Source organism: Syngnathoides biaculeatus, chromosome 12, assembly GCF_019802595.1.
Source record: "Syngnathoides biaculeatus isolate LvHL_M chromosome 12, ASM1980259v1, whole genome shotgun sequence".
In the NCBI taxonomy this organism is placed as follows: Eukaryota; Metazoa; Chordata; class Actinopteri; order Syngnathiformes; family Syngnathidae; genus Syngnathoides; species Syngnathoides biaculeatus.
Window position 1 is genome coordinate 25,537,108 of NC_084651.1, and position 25,482 is coordinate 25,562,589.

The window sequence follows — 25,482 nt, forward strand, 5'->3', positions numbered from 1 at the left end:
ATCGCTACAAGCTTGCTTTTACTGTCATCCGAATCACTCAGTCATCATTAAAAGCAGAATAGCACCAGAATAATGAAATTCTGAATTCTTTTTCGTAACTGAACATTTTCACACGTGAAGCTACTGAAATGTTTTTCCTTTGTATGTGTGTGTGTTGGGGGGGGGGGGGGCGGCATGTCCCACACTACTCCGCTAACTAGTGTGTACTGGTTAAATTATATTAATTAGCACAGTAAAGTCCTGCTGCGTCAGCTTAGTCCTACGTGAAAGTCGTATGACAAAATAGATTTATCGGTAAATAGTGAGATTGTGTTGGATTGTTATTGTCCTCCTGTGTACCACAAAGCCGGAATTCATCATCTTCAATAGTACGCCAAAGAACTTGATGTGCAATATGGACAACAGAGCATTGACACAATCAATGCATATTTTCAAGCATCATTTAATGTCCTAGTAAAAGGATTAAGCGGCTGTTCGAGGGAGTGATTAAAATAGAAAGTGCATCTTTTTGTCCACTGGAGTTTCAACATAAAAAAAAAAGATCCAAGCAATTTTAGATATGTCAGACTACGCAAAATTCATAATCATTGTGTAGAAACGGCAAAAGAACCTCAGTAAAGGTACACTGGAGTATTTGGTGGCATGGTGTCACTCAAAGGCACATCACAGCTTTGTATCTCACAGGGATTGTTGCACACGCACAGAAGACAGACATCCAACATGCAGAAACCTTCAAATGACGTGGAGGTGACACACAGTCTGTTTATCCAGCGTTTGGAAGAGAGAACATAACATTTAAGGATGTCAGCTTTTATTGAAGTGGATATGATCCCAGAGATACCAAATGAAGTGACGTGTGACCAAAGAAGGGGCTTTTTTTTTCCCCTCTGTAGTGTTTTCCTTACTTCTTTCCACCTCTTTGTTGCAATTATATAAATATTTTCCTTAAAGATTAACCACTATATTCATAACATCTGTCACTTGAACAGTTCAAAAGATGAAAGAAAAAAATTCAAATTTAGTAAACATTCATTGCTAAAGGTAGTTTCCCTTATATAATTTTCCTCTGCCATTATGCATTTATAAACAAGTTTAATAACATACCAATCAGTGGTTATTTCACAACTGGGGGGAAAAAAAATGTTCACACACTTTTTAAAGGTAAATAAAAGTCTTTGTTGACTCTTCATGATGGGCAAGGATAGCATAGTTCAGAGTTTATCTCATGGCATTGCGTTTCCTCACATCCCCACGCGTTCCACTATGATACTATTAAGATCTTTACATACAAATATGGACAAACTGGTGGCTTGTGCTCCAAGGCCTCAAGTCTTTTCTTCAGCGTCACGATCTATACTCTGAGGTGCTGGGGAAGGCCGAGACTCAGAGCTGGCCCTCGCTGCCGGGCTCGTCCTGACTGCCGCAGGGCTTCTCCAAATCTTGGCCGGGCAGCTCTCCGAGAATGAGCGTCGAGCTCTTTGCAGAGAACTCATCAGCATCCGCTTCCAGACCATCGGGGCAGTGCAACTTCAGTAGTTCCTCTCTGAGTTGAGCTGTGTGCCGCTGTATGGGAAAAAAAACAAACAGATCCATAAACATTGAGCCTGGTGTCTCACAATAATCAATGTAGGAAATCAAATGTTTTTTTTAAAAGAGGCTCAATGCCAGCTACTTTCAGAGCTTGCGCAAACCTGTCTAACTGAAGAGAGCAGTCGAGTAATTGCTGAAAATTTGCAAGAAAATACTTTACAATCGGTTTGAAAAAGTCAGGTGGTATTGAGCCGAGACAGCTCATTGACGGTTTCAGCTGCTGAACCGTTTTCTATATTTTTTTTGGTCAAATATCAAATTCTGACAGAGTGTTTCCTGGGTGGCTTCAGATAAAGAGTCATTTTTCCAATTTGTGCTGATATTTAACCTGATGGATTGTATTTTTTCCCACTAAAATAAGCAAATAGCTGTGAAGAGTTCTCTAGTTAACTGATTTGGGGAGGTTGTAAGCTCGTGAACCACAGCTAACAGAGGGCAAGTAATGTAGAAGTTCTTATTGATGATTGAAGTGTAACTAATCTCACTCCTGAGCACTGTGACCTGCACATTCCCATGTTGTTTATACTAGCGTATAATTACAGATGAACTATTATTAAATTGCCTCCAAGGATGAACCTGACTTGTGAGTCCACAATTGTGTTCCTTATATATTGGTTGATTTTTTTTTTTTTTAACTCTACCATGAAGTTACAAAAAGAAGCAGTGTGTTTGAAGAATACCTTCAAATACATCCACTATTGTTTCAGTAATTATCCAATGCTGTCAATAAACTTTGTAGATGCTTCCAAAGATGACATAATTATCTGTTTGTCCACAAATTGTATAAAGTGTCATAGTAAGTCAACTTCAGACTTTGAAGTAATGAAAAATAACAAAAAAAAAAAAAATCCTCATTATTTTGGCATTTAGCAGATTGAAATAACTTTTATGTTCTTATGCACATAAAATTGGAAAGGTTCAGTCTGATTTCATGTTAGGCAGTAAGGAGTGGAAAAAAGGTGTAATTTTATGTAAACCTGGTTTTAACTATATGTAAATGCAATTTACTGTAGATCTTTGTTTTGATCTACCGTTGTTAGGATTGGAGTAGATTGCTAGCACCATTACTAAAACAAAACTGCGGCGGGATAGCATCTAAATTGATTTTTGGTGCAAGTCTGGATAAAATTTCAGACAAATACGTTAGAACTGTTACAATCACAATTTAACGTTTCTCTATGTTTCAAACTTATGCCAACCACGAATGCGTTTCATAGGCCTGTATGAATGTAGTGATAGTTCTAAATTCTTTTACCGTACCTTTAGCGCGGCGGCATGATGGGACATAGTGCGCCCAACCCTCTTATCACTGCTGTATTGCTGGATGTCTGAGATCCATTCCTCACACTGAGACATGATCTCAGTTCGCTTCATATAAAAATGTTTGTGGATCACCTGCAAAACAACATCATAGTTTGGAAAACCAACCACACAAACAGAGCAAAATTATCTTTCTGATTAGAGAATTGAGGTAACAATAAGACACTTATGCCACAATTTTTTTTTTTTTTTTTTAAGAAAAACACTGAATAATCATGTTCCATGGTTATATCAGCAACATGGATTTGATCATTCATTGTTGACTTATTACTATTCATGTATTTATTAACTTTTCAAGCAGTATCACTGATTAGTTAAGCTTTCTAGACTGGTAACATTTCACCTAAAATGTAGTTTTGATTCCATATATTCCCATTTGACTCCCTGATCCAATCCACCTGTCAATTTATCTGTGTTTTCAATAAAAGAAATAGTAATTGCAATAGAGCTGTTTATGAACATTTATTTTTTTTGTATGCCTCGCTCAACCCCTTGATGGTGGTAAGGTGTTATTGGAAACGTTAACAGTTGTGACTGAAACAATGGGTAAACTAAGGCTGAAATAAATCGAATAAGCAGGAATAAACCACAAACGATGAAAACGTCAATTTGTTCCATAGTATTTTGTATTATACACAAAAGCAGATCTCCTAGATTAATTATGGCCAGTTGTGATTTCCTCTTACAGGGTTTGCAGACCACTTTCATCTATTCCTTTCACATCCTTTTTTCCAGTCTATTCCTCGCAATTACAGTGGAGAAAATAAGTATTTGAACACCCTGCAATCTTGCAAGTTCTCCCACTTAGAAATCATGGAAAGGTCCTATATTTTCATCGTAAGTGTATGTCAGTGTCACTGTGAGCGATATAATCTAAAAAGAAAAATCCATAAATCACAATGTATGATTTTTAAACTATTTATTTGTGTGATACAGCTGCAAATAAGTATTTGAACACCTGTCTATCAGCAAGAATTCTGACCCTCAAAAACCTGTTAGTCCGGCTTTAAAAGTCCACCTCCACTCCATGTATTACCCTGAATCAGATGCACCTGTGTGAGGTCATTAGCTGCATAAAGACACCTGTCCGCCCCATACAATCAGTAAGACTCAAACTTGTAACATGGCCAAGACCTTCATTGCCCAGACAGTGTGTTTGAGATTATTGTCATGCTGAAAGACCAAGCCACGTTTCATCTTCAATGCCCCTGCTGATCGGAGCTTTTAAATCCATTCTTCCATTTACACAGATCAGTCGTCGTAGTCCCTTAACAGTAAAACAGCCACAAAATATGTTCCAACCCCATGCTTCACACTAGGTATTGTGTTGTTCAGATGGAACACAGCATTCCTCCAGGCATGACGTTTTTACCAAAAAGGTTTTATGCCACAAATCGTGTTTGGAGGAAGACAAATTATGAGTTCCATCCCAAGAACACCATCCCTACTGTGAAGCATGGGGGTGGTATCATCATGCTTTGGGAGTGTTTTTCTGCACAAGGGACAGGACGACTGCATTGTATTAAGGAGAGGATGACTGCGGCCGTGTATTGTGAGATTTTGGGGAACAACCTCTTTCCCTCACTCAGAGCATTGAAGATGGGTCGTGGCTGGTTCTTTCAACATGACAATGACCTGAAGCACACAGCCAGGAAAACCAAGGAGTGGCTCCGTAAGAAGCATATCAAGGTTCTGGCATGGTCTAGCCAGTCTCCAGACCTAAACCCAACAGAAAATCTTTGGAGGGAGCTGAAACTCCGTGTTTCTCAGCGACAGCCCAGAAACCCGTCTGATCTAGAGATCTGTGTGGAGGAGTGGGTCAAAATCCCTCCTTTAGTGCATGCAAACCTGGTGAACAACTACAGGAAATGTTTGACCTCTGTAAATGCAAAATGTACCAAATACTAACATTGTTTTTCTCAGGTGTTCAAATACTTATTTGCAGCTGTATCACACAAATTGTTTAAAAAAAAAAAAAATCATACATTGTGATTTCTGCATTTTTCTTTTTAGATTATCTCTCTCATCGTGGACAAGGACACCTACGATGAAAATTTCAGACCCCTCCATAACTTCTAAGTAGGAGAACTTGCAACAAAGCAGGGTGTTCAAATAATTATTTTCTTCACCGTACCTTTACTCAACAAAATTTATTGTAAATGTCACACACCAGCACAAGAAAAATCGACTCCTACAGAGTACCAAGACCACAGGCCAGTCATTATATAATAATTGTGTCCTCTTTCTCACACAAAGTACCAGTTCAACCAAATCTTGTCTTGTATGTCCCAATTCTCATCAAATGCAACACTAAAATACTCACATGATGAGAGGCCTGAGTGCAACTTAGAATCAGTAGTTATGCTCATGTCCAATATTCTCTGTTCAGTGTGCTGGGACAGTTGAAGGTCTGAGACCATTTGTTGAAGATTTTGGTTTTCAGGACAAGATTTCAGCCACATCACTGAAGCTTTTTTTTAAATAAAATTACCCTTCAAATGTACGGCTTTTCCGCCCTTCCACTGTTCCAAACCACTTGGTATGATGCAAGTATCTCTGCATGCTTCATTATAATTTTTTTAAACTGCATCTGCTTCTCTGTGTGATATTTCAAAGTAACTTGTGAATGGGAAGTTTAGTCCCTTTTGGAAATTTCGGGTTGATTGTAGGGTGGAGTGAGCTGAAGTGAAGCTTTCAATCTGTGAATAGAGATAGACGTCCGAGATAAAAGGCAGGGTGTAGCCTGCTCTTTGTGCTCAATAAAAGAAAAAAAGACAAAAAAGTTCTCCCGCTCTGGTTAACGTCCTGTGTTCATCAACATATTTTCGCTTAACTGTTTTTTCCCCAGATTTTGAGAGCAAAATTGACAAATCGTGGGTTCCAAATGACAGGTAGGTGTGTATAGAGCTATTAAAAAAATAAAGAGGTTGGGGGGGGAAACGGATGGACGTAATCCTTCTTTCAGCGGTGCCTGGCTGCTTTACGGCGTTGTCGTCGCTGAGTACACTACATACGGTCATACATACTGTTGGGGAGTCTATTGTTCGTTAGAAGTGATCAGTAACCATCATCTCATCTAAATATGGCTCGAAACGATAGGGTAATATTGCCCCGGTCACTATGAGATATTTTCTTTGAAAAGAGCTTCCGTGTCAGAAGGGGCGTCGGAAAAATCAGAAAATCTCTCTTGTTCCTCTCCCATAGCAGGTGCCACTACGTATTTTCAATGGCGAATGTCCCTATGTGATTGATGTCTGCTTATGACGTTGCAGGCAATATGGCTAGCACTTGGATGTCGGGTGAGACTTCCGCAACTTTGCGCATGAATGACACACATTATGCTCATATTTATTTTTTTGTATAGACATTCAAGTGAATAATGCCTTATGTATTTTTCAATACAATATCTATTTTAGATTATTTATAGGGATGTCAGTTGAACCTTAAAGCCAAATAATACCAGGTGAAGGGATTACATAAATTAAGAAAGGCCTTAATTTTGGATGATCAAATTTAAGATTTTTTAAGGATGTGGACACACTGTCATCCTTCGGTCCAGTCAGTCAACACCTATGTCATCAGTGCTATGATTTAGTGGTTTGTGACAAGGATTTTAAGCAACGCTATACTTTACACTAGTTTCACACTAAAATGGGCTTTAATTTAAACAGCTAATTCATGACAAAAGTATTAAGTCTGAGAATTTGAAATGTTTTGCAGCTTCCAACACACCACATAAGCAATAAAAAAAGAGACAACGTGGACCACTGAAGATCCAGAGAAGCAGAGGATACAACCAAGATGAAGACGACGGCAGCAATCAGACCAATGGGATTATATTTCCTGGCTAAGGACCCAAAATCTCAATGTATTCTCTCTGAGCCATGTTGTTCCCACTGTTTTTGCCTTATTGCAAGATGTTCAATCATCAAAAGGAACTTTTCTTCAGATGATTTTTCGTGGATGGTTGGGAGAAGTTGCCCTTGGAGGATGTTTTGGTGCCATTCTTTATTCATGGCTATGTTTTTAGGCAAAATTGAATGAGCCCAGTCCCTTGGCTGAGAAGCAACCCCACCCACAAATGGTCTCAGGATGCTTTAATGTTTGCATTGGAAAGAGGATTCCGCTTAGAAAATGACTTTACCCCAGTCCTCAGCAGTCTAATCCCTGCAACTTTCGCAGAATATTAGTCTGTCCCTGATGTTTTTCTTATAGAAAAGTGGCGTCTTTGCTTCCACTCTTGGCACCAGGCCATCCTGGCCACTCCTGAACAAGTTCCGTAGTTGTGGAGACCTGATCCCGCAGCTGAATGAATTTTAGGAAACGGTCCTGGCATTTGCGGGACATTCTTAGGCGCGCTAAAGCCTTCTACACAGAAACTGTATCCTTGAAGTTTTTGATGATCCAAGAAATCAGGGGTGTCAAACTAATTTTTGTCATGTGCCACACTGTAGTATGGTTTCCTTCAGAGGCCCGTTATGGCTGTGAAACCATAACCACTTTAATCACATCATATTTACACGAAATTTATGAACTATTTTTGGAATTGGATCTCGAGGGACACAGTTTTTAACAATTGTTCATGTTTGGTAACACAAAAATGGTTGTAATTTCTCAATGTTACCATTTTTTGGCAGTTTTAAATTTTGGTACAGATTTTCACGAGACTCATGGAAGTTCACAAACATGATTTGCCAATGCGTACCACATAAAATCATGTGCCAGGCTGGCCCCTGGGCCTTGTGTTTGACACCTGTGCAATAAATGGTTGATTAGATGCAATCTTACTAGCAGTACTATCTTTGTCAAGCCCTCTTTGTACATCGCAATGATGACTGAACGTGTTTCAATGCTGGTAACCAAGGTGAACAAAGGAAGAACAATGATTTCAACCAACACCCTACTTTTAAAGCTGTTATTCTCAGGCAATCAGAATGAAAAAGTGATCTCAAGCCTTTTCCTCATTAACAGCCTCACCCGTGTTAACGAGAGACTCACTGACATAATGTCAGCTGGTCCTTCTATGTCAAGGCTGAATTGCAGTGGAAATGTGTGTGTGGGGTGGAGATGGAATTAAGTTCATTTTCATGGGAAATAGTGGCTTTGAAATTAATTTGAATTCATCCCATCACTTTTCATAACATTCTAATTTCTCGTAAAATGTATAAATTTTCATCCATCCATTCAGCCATCTTTTGTTTATCCGGGCCGGGTTGTGGTGGCTGGAGCTCTAGCAGGGATACCCAGACTTCCCTTTCCCCAGCCACTTCATCAAGGTCTTCCTGAGGGATCCCGAGGCGTCCCCAGGCCATCTGAAGGAGAGTCTCTCCAGCGTGTCCTGGGTCTCTTTCCAGTGGGACATGCCCAGAACACCTCACCAGGGAAGTGTCTGGGAGGCATCCAGATGAGATGCCCCAGCCACCTCATCTGGCTCCTCTCAATGCAGAGGAGCAACATCTCAACACTGAGCCCCTCCCCAGATGACCGAGCTTCTCACCCTATCTCTAAGGGAGAGCCCAGACAACCTGCAGAGGAAACTCACTTCGGTAATCACTTCTGTATTCAGAATCTTGTTCTTTCGGTCACGACCTACAGCTCGTGACCATAGGTAGGGTAGGAACAAAGATCGACTGGTAAATTGAGAGACCGATACAAAGTCCACATCACTGCAGATGCTGCACTGATCCTTCACCCGTGAACAAGAACCCAAGATACTTGAACACCCCTACTTGGGGCAGGATCTCATCCCAGACCTGGAAGTGTTGCGACTCATCCCAGCTACTTCACACTCTGCTGTGAACCGCTCCAGCGAGTGTTGGATATCACTCGCTTGATGAAGCCAAGAGAACCACATCATCTGCAAAGATCACAGATGCAATGTTGAGGCCACCAAACCGGACACCCTCTACGCCTCAGCTGTGCCTAGGAATTCTGCCCATAAACGTTAACAAAATCAGTGACAGAGGGAGCCTTGGCGGAGTCCAACTCTAAATGGAAACCGACTTAGTGCCGGCAATGGGGACCAAACTTTGACACCAGTCGTAAAGGGACCGAAAAGCCTGTATAGGGGGGTTCGGAACCACATACTCCTGAAGCACCTGCCACAGGAATCTCCGAGGGACACGGTCGAACACCTTCTCCAGGTCCACAAAACACATGAAGACAGGTTGGGTGAACTTCCATGTACCTTTGAGGATTCTGCCAAGGGTGTAGAGGTGGTCCACTGTTCCACAGCCAAGACTAAAACCACATTTCTGATCCTGAATCTGAGATTTGACTTCCCGACGGACACTACTCTCCAGCACCCCTGAATAGATCTTACCAGGGAGGCTGAGGAGTATGATCCCCCTATATATTAGAGGTCGCCACCGCGTATCATCTTTTTCCATCCAAGCCTATCTCTGGCATCCTCCTCTTTAACACCCACTGTCCTCATGTCCTCCCTATAACATCCATCAACCTTTTCTTTGGTCTTCCTCTCGCTCTTTTGCCTGGCAGCTCCATCCTCAGCCCCCTTCTACCAACATACTCACTCTCTTGCCTCTGAACATGTCCAAACCATCGAAGTCTGGTCTCTCTAACCTTGTCTCCAAAACATCCAACTTTGGGTTTCCCTCTTATGAGCTAATTTCTAATCCTATCCAACCTGTTTACACCAAGCGAAAACCTCAGCATGTTCATTTCTGCTACCTCAAGTTCTGCTTCCTGTTGTTTTTTAAGAGCCACCATCTCTAATCCGTACATCATGGCTGGGCTCACCACTGTTTTATAAACTTTGCCTGGCGGATACTCTTCTGTCACATAGAACACCAGACACCTTCCGCCAACTGTTCCACCCCGCTTGGACCCGTTTCTTCACTTCCTTACCACACTCTCCATTCCTCTGTATTGTTGACCCCAAGTATTTGAAGTTGTCCACCTTTGCTATCTCTTCTCCCTGGAGCTTCACTCTTCCTCCTGTGCACCTCTCATTCACGCACATATATTCTTTATTACTTCGGCTAACCTTCATTCCTCTCCTTTTCAGTGCGTACCTCCATGTTTCTAACTGTTCCTCCTCCTGTTCCCTGCTTTCATTGCAGATCACAATATCATCTGCAAACATCACGGTCCAAGGGGAATCCAGTCTAACTTCGTCTGTTGGCCTATCCATTATTACCGCAAACAAGAAGGGGCTCACCGCGGAACCCTGATGCAGTCCCACCTCCACCTTAAATTCTTCTGACACACCAACGGCACATCTCACCACTGTTCTGCTGCCCTCATACATGTCCTGTACTATTCTAACACTTTCTCCGCCACACCAAACTTGCGCATGCAGTACCACAGTTCCTCTCTTGGTACGCTGTCATAGGCTTTCTTTAGGTCTACAAAGATACAATGTACCGCCTTTTGACCTTCTCTATTTTTTCACGAGCATCCTCAAGGCAAATAGTGCATCTGTAGTACTCTTTCTAGGCATGAAACCATACTGCTTCTTGCAGATACTTCTGTCCTGAGTCTTGCATCCACTACTCTTTCCCATAACTTCATGTTTATTACTCTGAAGTTTCCACAGTTCTGAACATTGCCTTTGTTCTTAAAAATGGGGACTAGCACACTTTTGCTCCATTCTTCAGGCATCTTCTCTCCCGCAAGTATTCTATTGAATAAGTTGGTCAAAAACCCCACAGCCACCTCTTCAAATTGCTTTCATACCTCCACTGGTATGTCATCAGGACCAACTGTCTTTCCATTTTTCATTCTGTTCAGTAACTTCTCCCTTACTAATCAATGCCACTTCCCGGTCATTCACACTTGCCTCTTCTACTCTACCTTCTCTCCCATTTTCTTCATTCATTAACTTCTCAAAGTAGTCTTTCCATCTACTTAGCACACTATTAGCACCAGTCAAGATATTTCCATCTCTATCCTTAATCACCTTTAATTGCTGCACATCCTTCCCATCTCCATCCCTTTGTCTGGCCAACCTCTAGAGAAAATTTTCTCCTTCTTTCATATCCAACCTGGAGTACATGCCGTCATATGCCTCTTGTTTAGCCTTTGCCACCTCTACCTTTTCCCTACGACGCATCTCAATGTATTCCTGACCCCTCTCCTCAGTCCTCTCTGTATCCCACTTCTTCGCTAATCTCTTACCTTGGATGATTTGTATTTTGGGGCTCCACCACCAAGTCACCTTTTCCCCTTTCCAACCAGAAGACACCCCAAGTACTCTCCTGCCTGCCTCTCTGAATACCTTGGCAGTAGTATTCCAGTCTTCTGGGAGCTTCTCCTGTCCATCCAGAGTCTCTCTCACATCTTTCCAGAAGGCCACACAACATTCTTCCTTTCTCAACTTCCACCACCTGATTCTCCGCTCTACCTTTGTCTTCTTAGTCTTCTTCCCCATTACCAGAGTGATCCTACACACCAAAATCCTATGCTGTCGAGCTACACTCTCCCCCACCACAACCTTACAGTCGGTAACCTTCAGATTACACCATCTGCACAAAATATAATCCACCTGGATGTTTCTACTTCCGCTTTTGTAGGTCACTCTATGTTCCACTCTCTTCTGGAAATAAGTGTTCACCATTGCCAATTCCATTCTTTTTATGAAGTCCAACACTGTCTATCCCACAAAGTTCCTTTCCTGGATGCCATATTTACCCATCACGTCTTCATTGCCCGTTTCCTTCGCCAACATGTCCATTGAAATCCGCATCTATCACAACTCTCTCTCTCTCTTTCTGGGATGCTCGAGTTCCTTCCAGAATTTCTCTTTCAACTCGAGGTCACAGCCTACCTGTGGGGCACAGCCGCTAATCACATTATATACAATACCCTCAATTTCAAATTTCAGCCCCATCACTCGATCTGATACTCTTTTGACCTCCAAGACATTCTTAGCCAGCTCTTCTTTTAAAATAACCCCTACTCCATGGTAAAATAATTTAAACCCTGCACCTAAACTTCTAGCCTTACTCCCTTTCCACTTGCTCTCTTGGATGCACAATGTATCAACCTTTCTCCTAATCATGTCAATTAACTCCTGAGCGTTTCCTGTCACAGTCCCAACATTCAAAGTCCCTACACACAGCTCCAGGGTTTGTGCATTCCTCTTCTTCCCACTAAGACGCTTTCCTCCTCTTTTTTGTCTTCGACCTACATTATCTGAATTTCTACCTCTTACTTGCAGATTAACATTTCTGGGTGCGCGTGTAGGAAACCAGAACCACGACCTGTTGTACAATTTGTATGATGAATGCTCATATAGGCTTGGCACAGTTTTACGCCGGATGCCCTTCCTGACGCAAGCCTCTGCATTTATCCGGGCTTGGGACCGGCCGACAGGTAGCACAATAATGTGCTGCCCAAGGGGCTGCAGATACTCCTGCACCAAACATCATAAACAGCTGAGTTTGTTTTAACTTAAACTAAAACAATAAATGTTGACAACAAGGGGTAGTTGTTCAGCTAATTTCATGAGAAAACTCATCACTGCTGCTGAAGTGGGAAACCGCAAAGTAGCACGGCATTCCAAAGTGGCAAAATAGAATGTGAGATTGTAGAGGAAGACGAAGGAGAAAATAATCCATTAAAAAGCACATGGAAGAGTTTTGGGATGTGGGAGGGTTCTGGAGTTTCCAAAGATGGAGGATGAGCTGCTAGAGATTGTAGGTGAACGGAGGGCAAGAGGCTATGCTATTAGCACTCTGGAGCATAGCCTCTAAGCGCTGACAATGAGAAATAAAAGGAATCAAGATTCTTTGGATTCAAAAATTGTTTCCTCACATCCACCATGGATGGCACAGAGGATGACATGCTGTGGGAGCAAGATGGGATTACTGTTCCTGATGCAATGCAGTAGGCACCGGAACTGGACCAGGTTATCAATGATAAGTTCATTAGCAATACAGCAAAGGTAGCTACAAAGGAGCTCTTTCAGATTGGAGATGAATCAGATGCTTTTTTTGAAGGCTTTGTCAAGGATGTATAATGTAGTAGATAAACTGCAGTATGCACAAATGTTTTATGCACTAATAGTTAATGAAAAAAAGTTTCAGCATAAAGTGTACGTTATACAGTGTGAAATATTTTATTTAAGAATAATATGTGTTATCAACAGCATTAATAGAATGCTGTACCATCATTGAGCATTTATTTTAGTCGGTGGAGGGATTCTGTTCTGACAATTACAGGGACCAGGATAAGCGTGTCCTGTGGACTGTTCTGAGATGTATACTACTACGACTGCATCAACACATGCACATGGACTGACAATTTAAAAAAAAATTAGTCCCAAAAAATAAAGCTACAAACCTGGCAAAATAAAAATACAGATAATTCCCAATATTTTGAGCATATAGATTGCAGCAAATTGGTGGTGCACATTGTACATTGGTAGAAGGTTTTTCCTGATTTTTTCGGTCAACTTTGGGGGTGTGCATTATACACGAGAAATTACAGTATGTGTGCCATTCTCAAAAATTTCGGTCATGGCTGTAAACCACCGGCTCCCCACGTGGCAAGACATCGGTCCATCACATAGTGGGATTAAGTTTATGAGTGGGGAAGTCTCATATCTCACCCTTGGCCCAAGAAAGTACTTAGTAGTGGTTCACCTTTGGCATTTCACCCTGTGTCTAAAGAATATAGAAATGTATTTTCCTCACTTTTACATTTGCTTGCATTTTACACTCTTCTAAAAAAAAAAAAAAAAAAATCTTAACATTAAATTAGAAAAAAAATTCTAACAAAGTACATGGACTGTGAATTTTGTGTTTCTTGAATCATTGATTCTAACTTATGTATAAATACCCAAATTACATACAGGGTTCATACTCAGTCTGACTGGGCTTTTTAGGGCATTCTTAGGGGCTGACACGAAAAATTTAGGGCTGACACGGAAAAAATTTAGGGCCGACACGAAAAATTTAGGGCCATCGTGGGAAATCAAGACTAAGGAAAAAAGACTCACCCAATGGTGCCATCAACCGTTCTTGGTTCATCAAATGTTCCAGTACCTCAGTACCTGTGACAGTGATCACCTGTCACCCCTTGTGGTAGTTCTTATTGATATGACCATTGTCAACGTCTTCACATAACAGAATACAGAAAATCAGATTCTAACTACAATTGAAACTATATACACAAATGTCTTCTACTGACATCTGTTTCAGCACCCCTACTCTAGCTCCTTGAGCCTACCCAGTGCCTCCTCTTTGTTGCTGCAGAGGTGCCAAAGTGGCTCTCTTGTCCATTGCTCTGCCTCTGAGTGCATTGGCCTCGGTGATAAACCTCAGATTCGTCTTTTCTTCTGCCTCCTCACACAGCCTGTCAGCCTTCTCAATAAGCGTTGATATGTCAGTCTCTATTCTGGCTTTTTTTGCTTTGAGGCAGTAGAGATGAAAAGTGGGCAGCGATGCCAAATGTAGCCAGGTACGAAGTCTTCCTTTCCCCACAGTGGTAGTTTTTAGAAATGTCACTGTCTGGGAACATGACTGCAAACACTTTTGAATTATTTTCACAAGATTTGTAACTGTAATGGCTGCAGATCACTTTTAAAGTCCACACACTCTCTGCCTTTAACGAGTCAGTCTCCGTGTATTGAACTACGTTCATAAAGCCTGACTTCTGGCTGGACAACTGTTGGTGCGCATTAGGGATCGCAACCAGTTACAAATAACCGGTTATAACCGTTTTTTCTAAAACCGAAACCGTAATCAGACTTTCAAAATCGGTTAAAATTTCCAATCATTTCTTCCGGTTCCGGTACGCCACATTGCGCTATTTTTTCAACATCATTTCCACTTTTTTCAAGTTTCGCTGTTAAGAGTAAAGTTGGACTCAAAAGAACATTCAGTTAAATCAAAGAAATAAACATGGCATCGAGGAAACGCTCCAAAGTATGGGAGTAAACTTGTTTTTTGGCAGACATCCAAACACTACTCACATAACGGGGGGAACTCTGTGAACTCGTCACTCCGGAAGAGCAACAACAAAAACAGTCCGTGCGGAACCCCGCACCCCAACTCGAGGTCACGTGAGTGAATTATGTAAACACCACTATGGTACCCGTTTTTTGCTACAGCTGTTCGGTGAAAACCGGTTAGGAAAATAAGCGTTTTTTTGCGATCCCTAGTGCGCATGCACTGCTAGTAACACTGCCTGAAGTTGATGCTTCACTATCTTGATATTTTAGAAACAGATTCATACCAACGGAAGATGAGAGAGTCGTCGCCAAATCAGCATGTCTCCTGTTTTTCCAGTGCGACTCCAGCGCTTTGACGGCCATCTTTTCAAGCTGGTAACTCTGCTTGCACAGATGGCAGTAAAACATGTGCCGATCTTTTGGATCTCGACGAACCCAGCTCCCAAACTCCTTACTTTCAACCCAAGCTTCTTGAAAAATGCACTTCCCCTTGATACAAGTTGGATCGATGAAAGAACTACGCTACGTCGTAACGAAGAGGAAGTGAAATGCCTACTCACTGAAACAAACTGGAATATCGACAAGATGGCGACAAGTTGTCAACACGGTGACTTCCGTTGACAATTTCCGGCTGATTTGGACGCCAGACGGATCGTTATTTTTTTTTTTTTAAATAAAAATTTATTTTTTTAGGGAGAAACTTGGCGGTAGAGGTCCTCCCTTTGATTTTTTTTTAATTTAAGGCCTTTTTAGGGGCTTGACCGGTTTTCACGGATTTTAAGGACTTTTAGGAGCCCCTAAATGCACCTTCGAAAATTTAGGGGTTTTTAGGGAACCCTGTACTATAAAGCAACGCTTCAGAAAGATCTACTTTATAAAGGTTTTGTTGTACAAAGCATATACTAGTTAATGCCAGCACTTAGTTTCACTCATCTTACAAACCCGATTCCAATGAAGTTGGGATGTTGTGTAAATAAGAATAAAACATGTGAGAGTCAAGGCCTGCGGGCCCCATCAGGCCTTCAAGAGCATTTTCTACGGCCCCCGGGATGATTGTAATTCATTATTAGAACCGCAGCACGCAAATGTTTTACATGCATGAATACATTTCCCACAATGCAATGGTGATGCACTGAGCATCGTGGTTTAACTTCTTTATCAGCAGTCATTAGCATAACAGTACAAGTGAACTTTACCCATTAAAAATGGCAAAAAAGAAAATGGACACAGAGAACCGGGGGTTTCAAACAAGGTGAGAGTTGGAGTACATGTTCACGGAAGTAGCTGGAAAACCTGTCTCTTCTGTGTGGAGAAAGTGTGGCAGTAATGAAAGAGTATAATCTAGACGGCATAATGAAATGAAACACAGACAAAGACAAGAATATGGATATTGAACAAAGGCTACATAAGGTTTAGGAATTAAAAGGAGGCCTCAAATCTTGATAGGCTCTGTTCAGAAAAGCCAAATCACAAAGTGAGGCTGTTGTCAAGGGAAGTTTTAACTTGGCAGAAGAGATTGCTAAATCGGCCCGGCCATTTACAGAGGGGCATTTAATCAAAAACTGTATGTTTAAAGTTTGTGATGAAATTTACCCAAATAAAAGGCTACTCTTTTTAAATGTGAGCCTGAGCAGAAACACCATTGCTGAGTGTGTGGACCAGTTGTCCAATCTAAAAGAGAATCTTGTGCAAAAGGAAAGATTTCATCACATATTCCCTGGGTATGGAGGAGAGTGACGACATTTCTGAAATTGCCTGGTTGTCAATTTCCATCCGCGGAGTGGATTCCAGCCTAAGAATGACGAGGAACTTTTGGCTTTACGTTTTATGCATGGCACAACTACAGAACATGATTTGTATGAAGAGGTGTCAAGATGTGTAAATGAGATTGAGCTGCCTTGGAAAAAACTCATGGGTCTAACAACAGACGGAGCACATGCAATGCGTGGACACAGGAGCGGACTGGTGGCGAAGATTCGGGAGAAGATGCAGGAGGAAAATGTCACATGTGAGCTGACAGCTTATCATTTTATCATACACCATGAATTGTTGTGTGGTTAAGTCTTCAAAATGGAACATATAATGAACACTATCTCATGCGCAGTTAACTTGATCAGCGACAAAGGTTTAAAACACCGCGAGTTCAAGGCATTTCTGAGCGAGTTAGAAACGAAGCATGGTGATTTGCCCTATCACACTGAGGTGCAATGGCTAAGCCAGGGAAAGGTGCTGGAAGGATGTTTCAAGCTTCGTGAGGAGATTTGTCTGTTCTTGGCAGAGAAAAAGATAAAACTCTGAGACAAAAGGTTTTTGTTTGAAATGGCTTATCTGTGTGACATTATAAGTCATCTGAATGCAATGAACTTGGAGCTGCATGGTCATGTCATCTCTGATATGTGCAGTACAGTGAAGGCGTTCAAAACCAAACTGACTCTGTGGGAGGCAAAGTTGCGGAAAGAAAACTTGAACCACTTTCCTAGCTCTCTAACAATGTGTTTCCGAGTGCAGTTTCCTGATAAAATTAGTGTAATTGCGGCTAACTTCCGACGCACAAAAAAGCAGGTTTGAACTGCTCAGTAATCCATTTGCAGCTGATGTGGAAAGCTCACTACCATACCTCGAAATCGAGTTTATTGAGCTCCAATGCAGTGATGCACTGAAGGCAAAATATGCGGCAGTGGGTGCTGCAGAGTTAGCCCATTTCCTCCCCCGACACAATGCCCCAGCTGCGCATCCAAGCTGCTCAAACGTTGTCTATGTTTGGTATATCATAGCTGTGTGAATAATGGCTTTCTTTGATGAAGCTTAAAGCCCAAATGTCATGCCTATAAACTTTCTAAAATAGATATTATAATGAAAAATACGTAACATTATTCACTTCAATCTCTATACGAAAAAATAAATGTGAGCAGAGAGCGCGTCATCCATGCGCAAAGTTGCAGAAGTGTCATTCTACGATATCCAAGTGGTTGCCATATAGGCTGCATCCTCCGTCCGTGACGTCACCCGGACATTCGCCAATGAAAACACGCGGTGCACCCTAACTATGGGAGACGAACACGTCCCTTCTGACACGGAAGTTCTTTTTGAAAAGGAGAACACCTCACGACCGAGTGAAGTTACCGGGGGAATATTACACGATTGTTTCCAAGCCCTTGGGGAAATATTACACATTGTTTCGAACCATATTCAGATGATATGAGAACACGGCCAAACCGCATCCCCGTCCGTGGCAGAGTTAAGCCATCACGGCTCATCGCAGCCGGCCGATGTGGATTATGACTGAGCCGAGCCGCGCTGCTTTCGGGGGTTGTTCATACCCCCTGCAGTACGTGATGAACAACACCATCGAGCCCGGGCACTTTACTGCGGTGTGGTCGCGCGCGGCATTTTGGCTAACACGAAGGAACACTGAGCTACCTTCTTGGAGGTAAAACTAATGCAAACAAACGAGTCCACTTGAGGGTCCTTCTGTCCTTTACGTCACTTCCTGCTTCTTCTCGAAAACAAATCCCTAGAGAAGATTTTAATGGCGGGAGTTACAAAAAGCTGTATATGTCAAAATCATGTTTTGTGGTGAAAAAACGCACGGGCTCATATTGGCTGCAGTTTTTTTCATTAATAATATACTAAAAATCATCCATTTCATGACAGTAGCCCTTTAACAAAACATAACACAGAAGTCGACTTATTGTTGAAGACCTTCACTCAATTCTGAAGATTTCCTCAGCTCAGAGCCTGACCCGGAACATTGATGAATTTGTACAAAAGATGAGACACCACAAAGCCTCAAACAAGTGAACATTACTGTGCAATAACATTTAGAGTTTTTACTTAAAGTTAAGTATTTGTTTCCATTGCACGTGACATTTCCTTGAAGAAAGTGTTGCTTTCTTAATATATTTTTCCACTTTATTTTATTTCAATCCAATCATGTTTTAAATATATTTCAGTTGAGTGAATGATAGAACATTTCTGATATTTATTTCTTTGAAGTAAATTTAGCCCACTTTTTCCAAATGAGTAAATATACTGCTGGTACCTTATGTAATATCACTTTATTCATTTAATGTTCAAGGTATGGGGATTTTTATATAAAGGAAATTTGTCTTTTGTGCCAGTTGTAATAAAAACGTAACTGACAGAGCTATAAGAAAATATTGCTTTATTTCTCCAGTCACATTGTAATATATTTGTTAGGTTTTCAGTTGGTTCAATTTGGTTCACTTGACTATATACGGTCATTTTAAAAATTTTCAATGAATATTCGATCAGTCTGGCCCTCAGCTTGTAGCTAAATTTTTTATTAGGCCTTCTGTCCATTTGACCTTGACACCCCTGGAATAAAATGATTTTCAAATCATGTTCAGCCTATATCTAATGGAATACACTACAAAATTATTGAACGTTCAAACCGATAAACTTTGTTTTTAGCAAATATTCATTAACTTTCCATGCCCGCAACATGTTCCAAAAAGGCTGGGACAGGTAACAAAAAAGACTGAGAAAGTTGAAGAATGGTCAGTAAATCCGTTTGGAACATCCCACAGGTGAACAGGCTAATTGGGAACAGGTAGGTGCTATAATTAAAAATATAAAAGTTGTTTCCCTATATTGCTTAGTCATTCACAACCAAAGATAGGGAGAGGGTCAGCTCTTTTTGAACAAGTGCATGAGAAAATAGTTGAACAGTTTTTTAGTACAATGTTCCTCAATGTACAATTTCGAGGAAATTTGGTGTTTCATCATTGACGGTCCACAATATCAAAAGGTGAATAGAATCTAGAGAATCATTGCATGTATGCATCAAAGCCAAAAACCAACAGTGAATGCCTGTTACCTTTGATTCCTCAGCCGGCACAACATCAAAAAACAATGTCAATATGTAAAGGATATCACCACATGAGCTCTGAAACACTTCAGAAAAGCAATGTCAGGAAATACAGTTCGGCGCTACACGCGAAAATGCAATCTAAAACCTTACTATGTAATGCAAAAGCGATTTATCAACACCAAGATATGTCGCTGGCTTCCCTGGGCCTGAGCATATCTAAGATGGACTGATGAAAAGGGGAACATTTTTCTGTGGTCTGACAAGTCCTTATTTGAAGTTTTTCATGGAAATTGTGGATGTCATACACTCCGGGGCAAAGAGTGAAACAACCATCCAGACTTTTATGGAAAAAGTTCAAAAACCAGCATCTGCAATGGTACAGGGGAGTTTTAGTGCCAATAGCATGGGTAACTTAAACATCTGTGAAGGCCCAGTTAACGCTGAAAGGTACATATACAGTGAAGAAAATGAGTATTTGAACACCCTGCTGCAAGTTCTCCCACTTCAAAATCATTGAGGGGTCTGAAATTTTCAACGTAGGTGCATGTCCACTGTGAGAAAAGAGAATCTAAAAAGAAAATTGTGTGTGTGACACAGCTGCAAATAAGTATTTGAACACCTGAGAAAAACAATGTTAATATTTGGTACGGTAGCCTTTGTTTGCAATTACAGAGGTCAAACGTTTCCTGTCGTTGTTCACCAGGTTTGCACACACTACAGGAGGGATTTTGGACCACTCCTCCACACAGATCTCTAGATCAGACAGGTGTCTGGGCTGTTGCTGAGAAACATGGTGTTTCAGCTCCCTCCAAATATTTTCCATTGGGTTTAGGTCTGGAGACGGGCTAGGCCAAAGCAGAACCTTGATATCCTTCTTACGGAGCCACTCCTTGGTTTTCCGGGCTGTGTGCTTCGGGTCATTGTCGTGTTGAAAGACCCAACCACGACCCATCTTCAATGCTCTGACTGAGGGAAAGAGGTTGTTCCCCAAAATCTCACAATACATGGCCGCGGTCATCCTCCCCTTAATACAGTGCAGTCGTCCTGTCCCATCTGGAGAAAAACAGCCGAAAGCATGATGCTACCACCCCCATGCTTCACAGTACAGATGGTGTTCTTGGGATGGAAGTCATCATTTGTCTTCCTCCAAACACGGTTAGTGGAATTATGACCAAAAAGTTCCATTTTGGTCTCATCTGACCACAAAAAAATTCTCCCATGACTCCTCTATGTCATCCAAATGGTCAGTGGCAAACTTAAGACGGGCCTTGACATGTGCTGGTTTAAGCAGGGGAACCTTCCGTGCCATGGATGATTTCAAACCATGACGTCTTAGTGTATTACCATCAGTAACCATGGAAACGGTTGTCCCAGTTCTTTTCAGGTCATTGACCAAGACCTGTCGTGTAGTCCTGGGCTGATTCCTCACCTTTCTAAGGATCACTGAAACCCCACGAGGTGATATCTTGCATGGGGCTCCACTCCGATTGAGATCGACCATCATGTTTAGCTTCTTCCAATTTCTAATAATTGCTCCAACAGTGGATCTTTTTCTCATCAAGCTGCTTGGCAATTTTTCCGTAGCCCTTTCCAGCCGTGTGGAGTTGTACAATTTTGTCTCTGGTGTCATTGGACAGCTCTTTGGTCTTGGCCATGTTACAAGTTTGAGTCTTACTGATTGTATGGGGTGGACGGGTGTCTTTAAGCAGCTAACTACCTCACACAGGCACATCTGATTCAGGATAATACATGGAGTCGAGGTGGACTTTTAAATGTGGACTAACAGGTCTTTGAGGGTCAGAATTATTGCTGATAGACAGGTGTTCAAATACTTATTTGGAGCTGTATCTCACAAAAAAAAAAAAAAAAAAAAAAAAGATCATACATTGTGATTCTGGATTTTTCTTTTTGGAATATCTCTCTCACAGTGGACATGCACCTACGATGAAAATTTCTGACCCCTCCATGATTTCTAAGTGGGAGAACTTACAATATAGTAGGGTGTTCAAATACTTATTTGATTCACTGTAGGTTTTGGAGACTGACCCCTCCATGATTTCTAAGTGGGAGAACTTACAATATAGCAGGGTGTTCAAATAGTTATTTTATTCACTGTAGGTTTTGGAGAAACATATGTTGCCATTCAAGCAATGTGTTTTTCTTGGGACGACATTGTTTATTTCACCAAGACTGTAAAATCGGAATTTGCACGTGTTACAACTACGTGGCTTCGTCGTAAAAGATTGCAGGTACTAGACTGCTTGCAGTCCAGACCTGTCTCCCATGGAAAATGTGTGGCACATTAAAGAGCATTAAATATGACACCGGAGGCCCTGGACTGTTTAACAGCTGAAGCTGTACATCAAGCAAGGATGGGAAAGAATTCCGCCTACAAAGGTTCAACAATTAATGTCCACAGTTCACAAACGTTTATTGAATATTGTTAAAAGAAAAAGTGATGTAACAATGGTAAACATGACGCTGTTGCAGACATAAAATTCCAAGTTAATGATTATTTGCCCAAAAAAAAAAAAAAAGCTCATCACTGTTAAGAATTCTAGGGAAAAAAAACAATCTAAAATGTTGAGTGTAGTGTTGAGTCTTTGTGATCCTACTTCTTTGAAGCATGGTGAGGGGTTGCGCATCTGCTCTAGCATAGCCCATTTGGCAGTAGCCTGACGTATGTTGCCGTCGTATTCCCGTGAGCTCTGGGTGCCACTAGGAGTACCACGGGAGCGCTCGTATCCTGGCTCATTGAAGTACGGCTCAGCCACCAGGATGAGGGACTGTACTGAGACGAGCACCTACAGTGACAAATGACAAAAACAAAGGTACAGTGAAAAATATGACCAATATACCATGGGTACATAGAGTACCCCTTAAAATTTGTACTCCTGTTCTATTGCAGCCAATTGTAAAAATAATTCAATCTTTTTCCTCAATGTACACATAGCACCCCAAACTGACAGTAAAAATAAATCATAATGGTGGAATTTTTTGCTAATTAAAAAAATAAATCAGTCATAATTTTGCTCAGTATTTCCTGTATATGCTACCCTTGGGACAAATTCTTCAAAACTTTAATTTTGACTATCATGGCGACCCAGACGACAGTTATATTTAGCAGTGTCTCCAGATGACTACAGTTCAATTGAGGTATTCTACCACTGTTTAAAGCAGATAAATAACTGGATGAGGAAAATTTTCTTCAACTAAACCACAACAGGTGGCATGGTGGCGCAGCTGGAAAGCATTTGCCTCACAGTTCTGAGGACCCAGGTTCAATCACAGCCCTCTCCGTGTGGAATTTGCATGTTCTCTCCGTGCCTGCTTGGTTTTCTCTCGGCACTCCAGTTTCCTCCCACATCCCAAAAACATGCACCATTAATTGGACACTCTAAATTGGCCCAAGGTGTGATTGTGAGCACAGCTGTTTGGCTCTATTTGCCCTGCGAGTGGCTGGCAACCACTTAGGGTGTACGCCGCCTCCTGCCCTTTGATAGCTGGGATAGGCTCCAGCACTCCTGTGACCCTTGTGAGAATACGTGGCTCAGAAAATGGATAGATGGATAAACCACAACAAAACTGAGTTGTTTTTGGCAATAAAGAAGACAATTGGTGTTAGTAAACAACTGGACTCTTTATCTTGAAAAAGCAAAGACTCAGTAGAGAAATTCTGACCTGATCTTAAATAGTTCTATCAAATCAATTACTAAAACTGCCTTAAAGCGCAAGTGTCATCCCTATAAACATTTGAAGATAGATATTGTCATGAAAAATACAGAACATTATTCACTCCAATGTCTATACGAAAAAATAAATGTGAGCGGAGAGCGCGTCATCCACGCGCAAAGTTGCAGAAGTGTCATTCTACGATATCCAAGTGGTTGCCATATAGGCTGCATCCTCCGTCCGTGACGTCACCCGGACATTCGTCAATGAAAACACGCAATGCACCCTAACTATGGGAGACGAACACGCCCCTACTGACACGGAAGCTCTTTTCGAAAAGGAGAACACCTCACGACCGAGTGAAGTTACCGGGGGAATATTACACGATTGTTTCCAAGCCCTTGGGGAAATATTACACATTGTTTCGAACCATATTCAGATGATATGAGATCACGGCCAAATCGCATCCCCGTCCGATCCACTTCTGTGGCGGAGATGAGCCATCGCGGCTCATCGCAGCCGGCCGGTTTGGGTTATGTCGCAGCCGAGCGGTGCTGCTTTAGGGGTTGTTCATAGACACCGCAGTGCGCAGTATTCTCCCGAGTGTTCAAACAATATCCAGCAATGCAATGAGCCGGCATTTTGGCTAACACGAAGGAACAACGAGCTACCTTCCCAAAGGTAAAACTAATGGAAACAAACGAGTCCACTTGGGGGCGCCGCTGTTCTTTACATCACTTCCTGCTTCTTCTTGAAAACAAATCCCTTGGCATAGACAAATCCAGAGCTCTATGCAACCCTAAATAACTCCTGTTATGATGGCTGCCACATCAATGCGCTGCCGGAAAATGTCCTCACATTCAGCATGGCTGCCACACATTGATGTGTTGACTTTAAGTGGAGTGGGCCACTTTGTAGGCATGGGCATGTTTATCAGCTGAATAATATCATTGTCCCGGTCTCTGCATATATATATATATATATATATATATATATATATATATATATATATATATCTGTTACTTCTGATCTCTGCTAAATTAGGATCCGTTAAATCCAGTTTGACTGTAGTCTTATCCTAAAGTTTAATGTTAGTTAAGCCAAAGTTAAGTTCAGTTTGTTTATGTTGTTGGTGGACGTTATACCGATCTAATTGGTATCGGCTAAGAAGCATTTTATGAGGATAGGCTTTAATGTCATGATTTGGGAAAAAAAAAACTTTGTGTTGCTATCATGCACAGTATTTTGAATTGAAAAGCTAGCTAATTGTTAGCCTTGTCAGATGTCTTTTGATATATGACTGCAAATATGACACACAACCAATAATATTAACGCCAATAAAGTTATTGAAAAAATGTCAGCGGCATGGGACAGACACATTTGAGTAATACGTGGATCAGACAACAAAGGGCTTCCAGTCCCCGACCTGGTGACAACAAATCAAAGAATCTCCGACCTGCACGACCGTTCAATAATAAATTCTGCTGAATTTGGACCGAATATTTGTGAGTACTCGACGTGGGACGCCCCTGGTGACGACTTCAGTGGACTAAAATCATCATCTGTATAATCTTAGTACCCAAATTGGAGCCGTATTCGTTCACGTTGAAGCTGCGCGGCCTAACCTAGCTGAGGCATGCTTGGGAACATTAAGTAACGTATGTAATCAAATATTTGCTGAGGAGGTAAACATCAAGCGTGAGTACTTAGACGACCTGCAAAACCAACGTTTCGTATACAACGAGGACCGTGAGTACTTTGTACTTACTTACTTATACCAATTTAAACTTGCGTATAGGCCCAGACAACCTTAGCTTAGCTGGCTAACAACGAGTAGCGTTTGCGATCAAACCGTGCTGTTGAGGAAACATCGAACTTGTGTACGACCTAAACAACGGGTACAACGAGGGATGTGAGGACTTCTAGGAACTTTAACCAGTCTTATATTAGTACCCAAATACGAGCTGTATCGTTCACGTTGAGGCTGCTAATTAGCTTAGCATGCTAACAACCTTACCTAATCCCTCACATCCACATAGCCTTTGAATCGTCATATCCATTATAATTTTACACAGGTAGTATGTGATGTGTAATTTATGTGCTGACTGTTTGTTTGAAAGCTTTTATCTGACTGAAACTTTAACATAGA

At 41.4% G+C, this 25,482-nt stretch overlaps 1 protein-coding gene across 1 annotated transcript in view; it reads right to left on the reverse strand.

Moving 5' to 3' along the window:
* Window positions 1-422: 422 nt before the first annotated feature.
* The window catches only part of birc6 (baculoviral IAP repeat containing 6), a 199,404-nt gene continuing 174,344 nt past the window's right edge, over window positions 423-25,482 (reverse strand). The window contains 3 exon segments of the mRNA XM_061837281.1: window positions 423-1,563; window positions 2,851-2,985; window positions 22,277-22,465. Of these exon segments, the coding sequence (XP_061693265.1) occupies window positions 1,384-1,563; window positions 2,851-2,985; window positions 22,277-22,465 (504 nt within the window). The 3' untranslated portion in view covers window positions 423-1,383.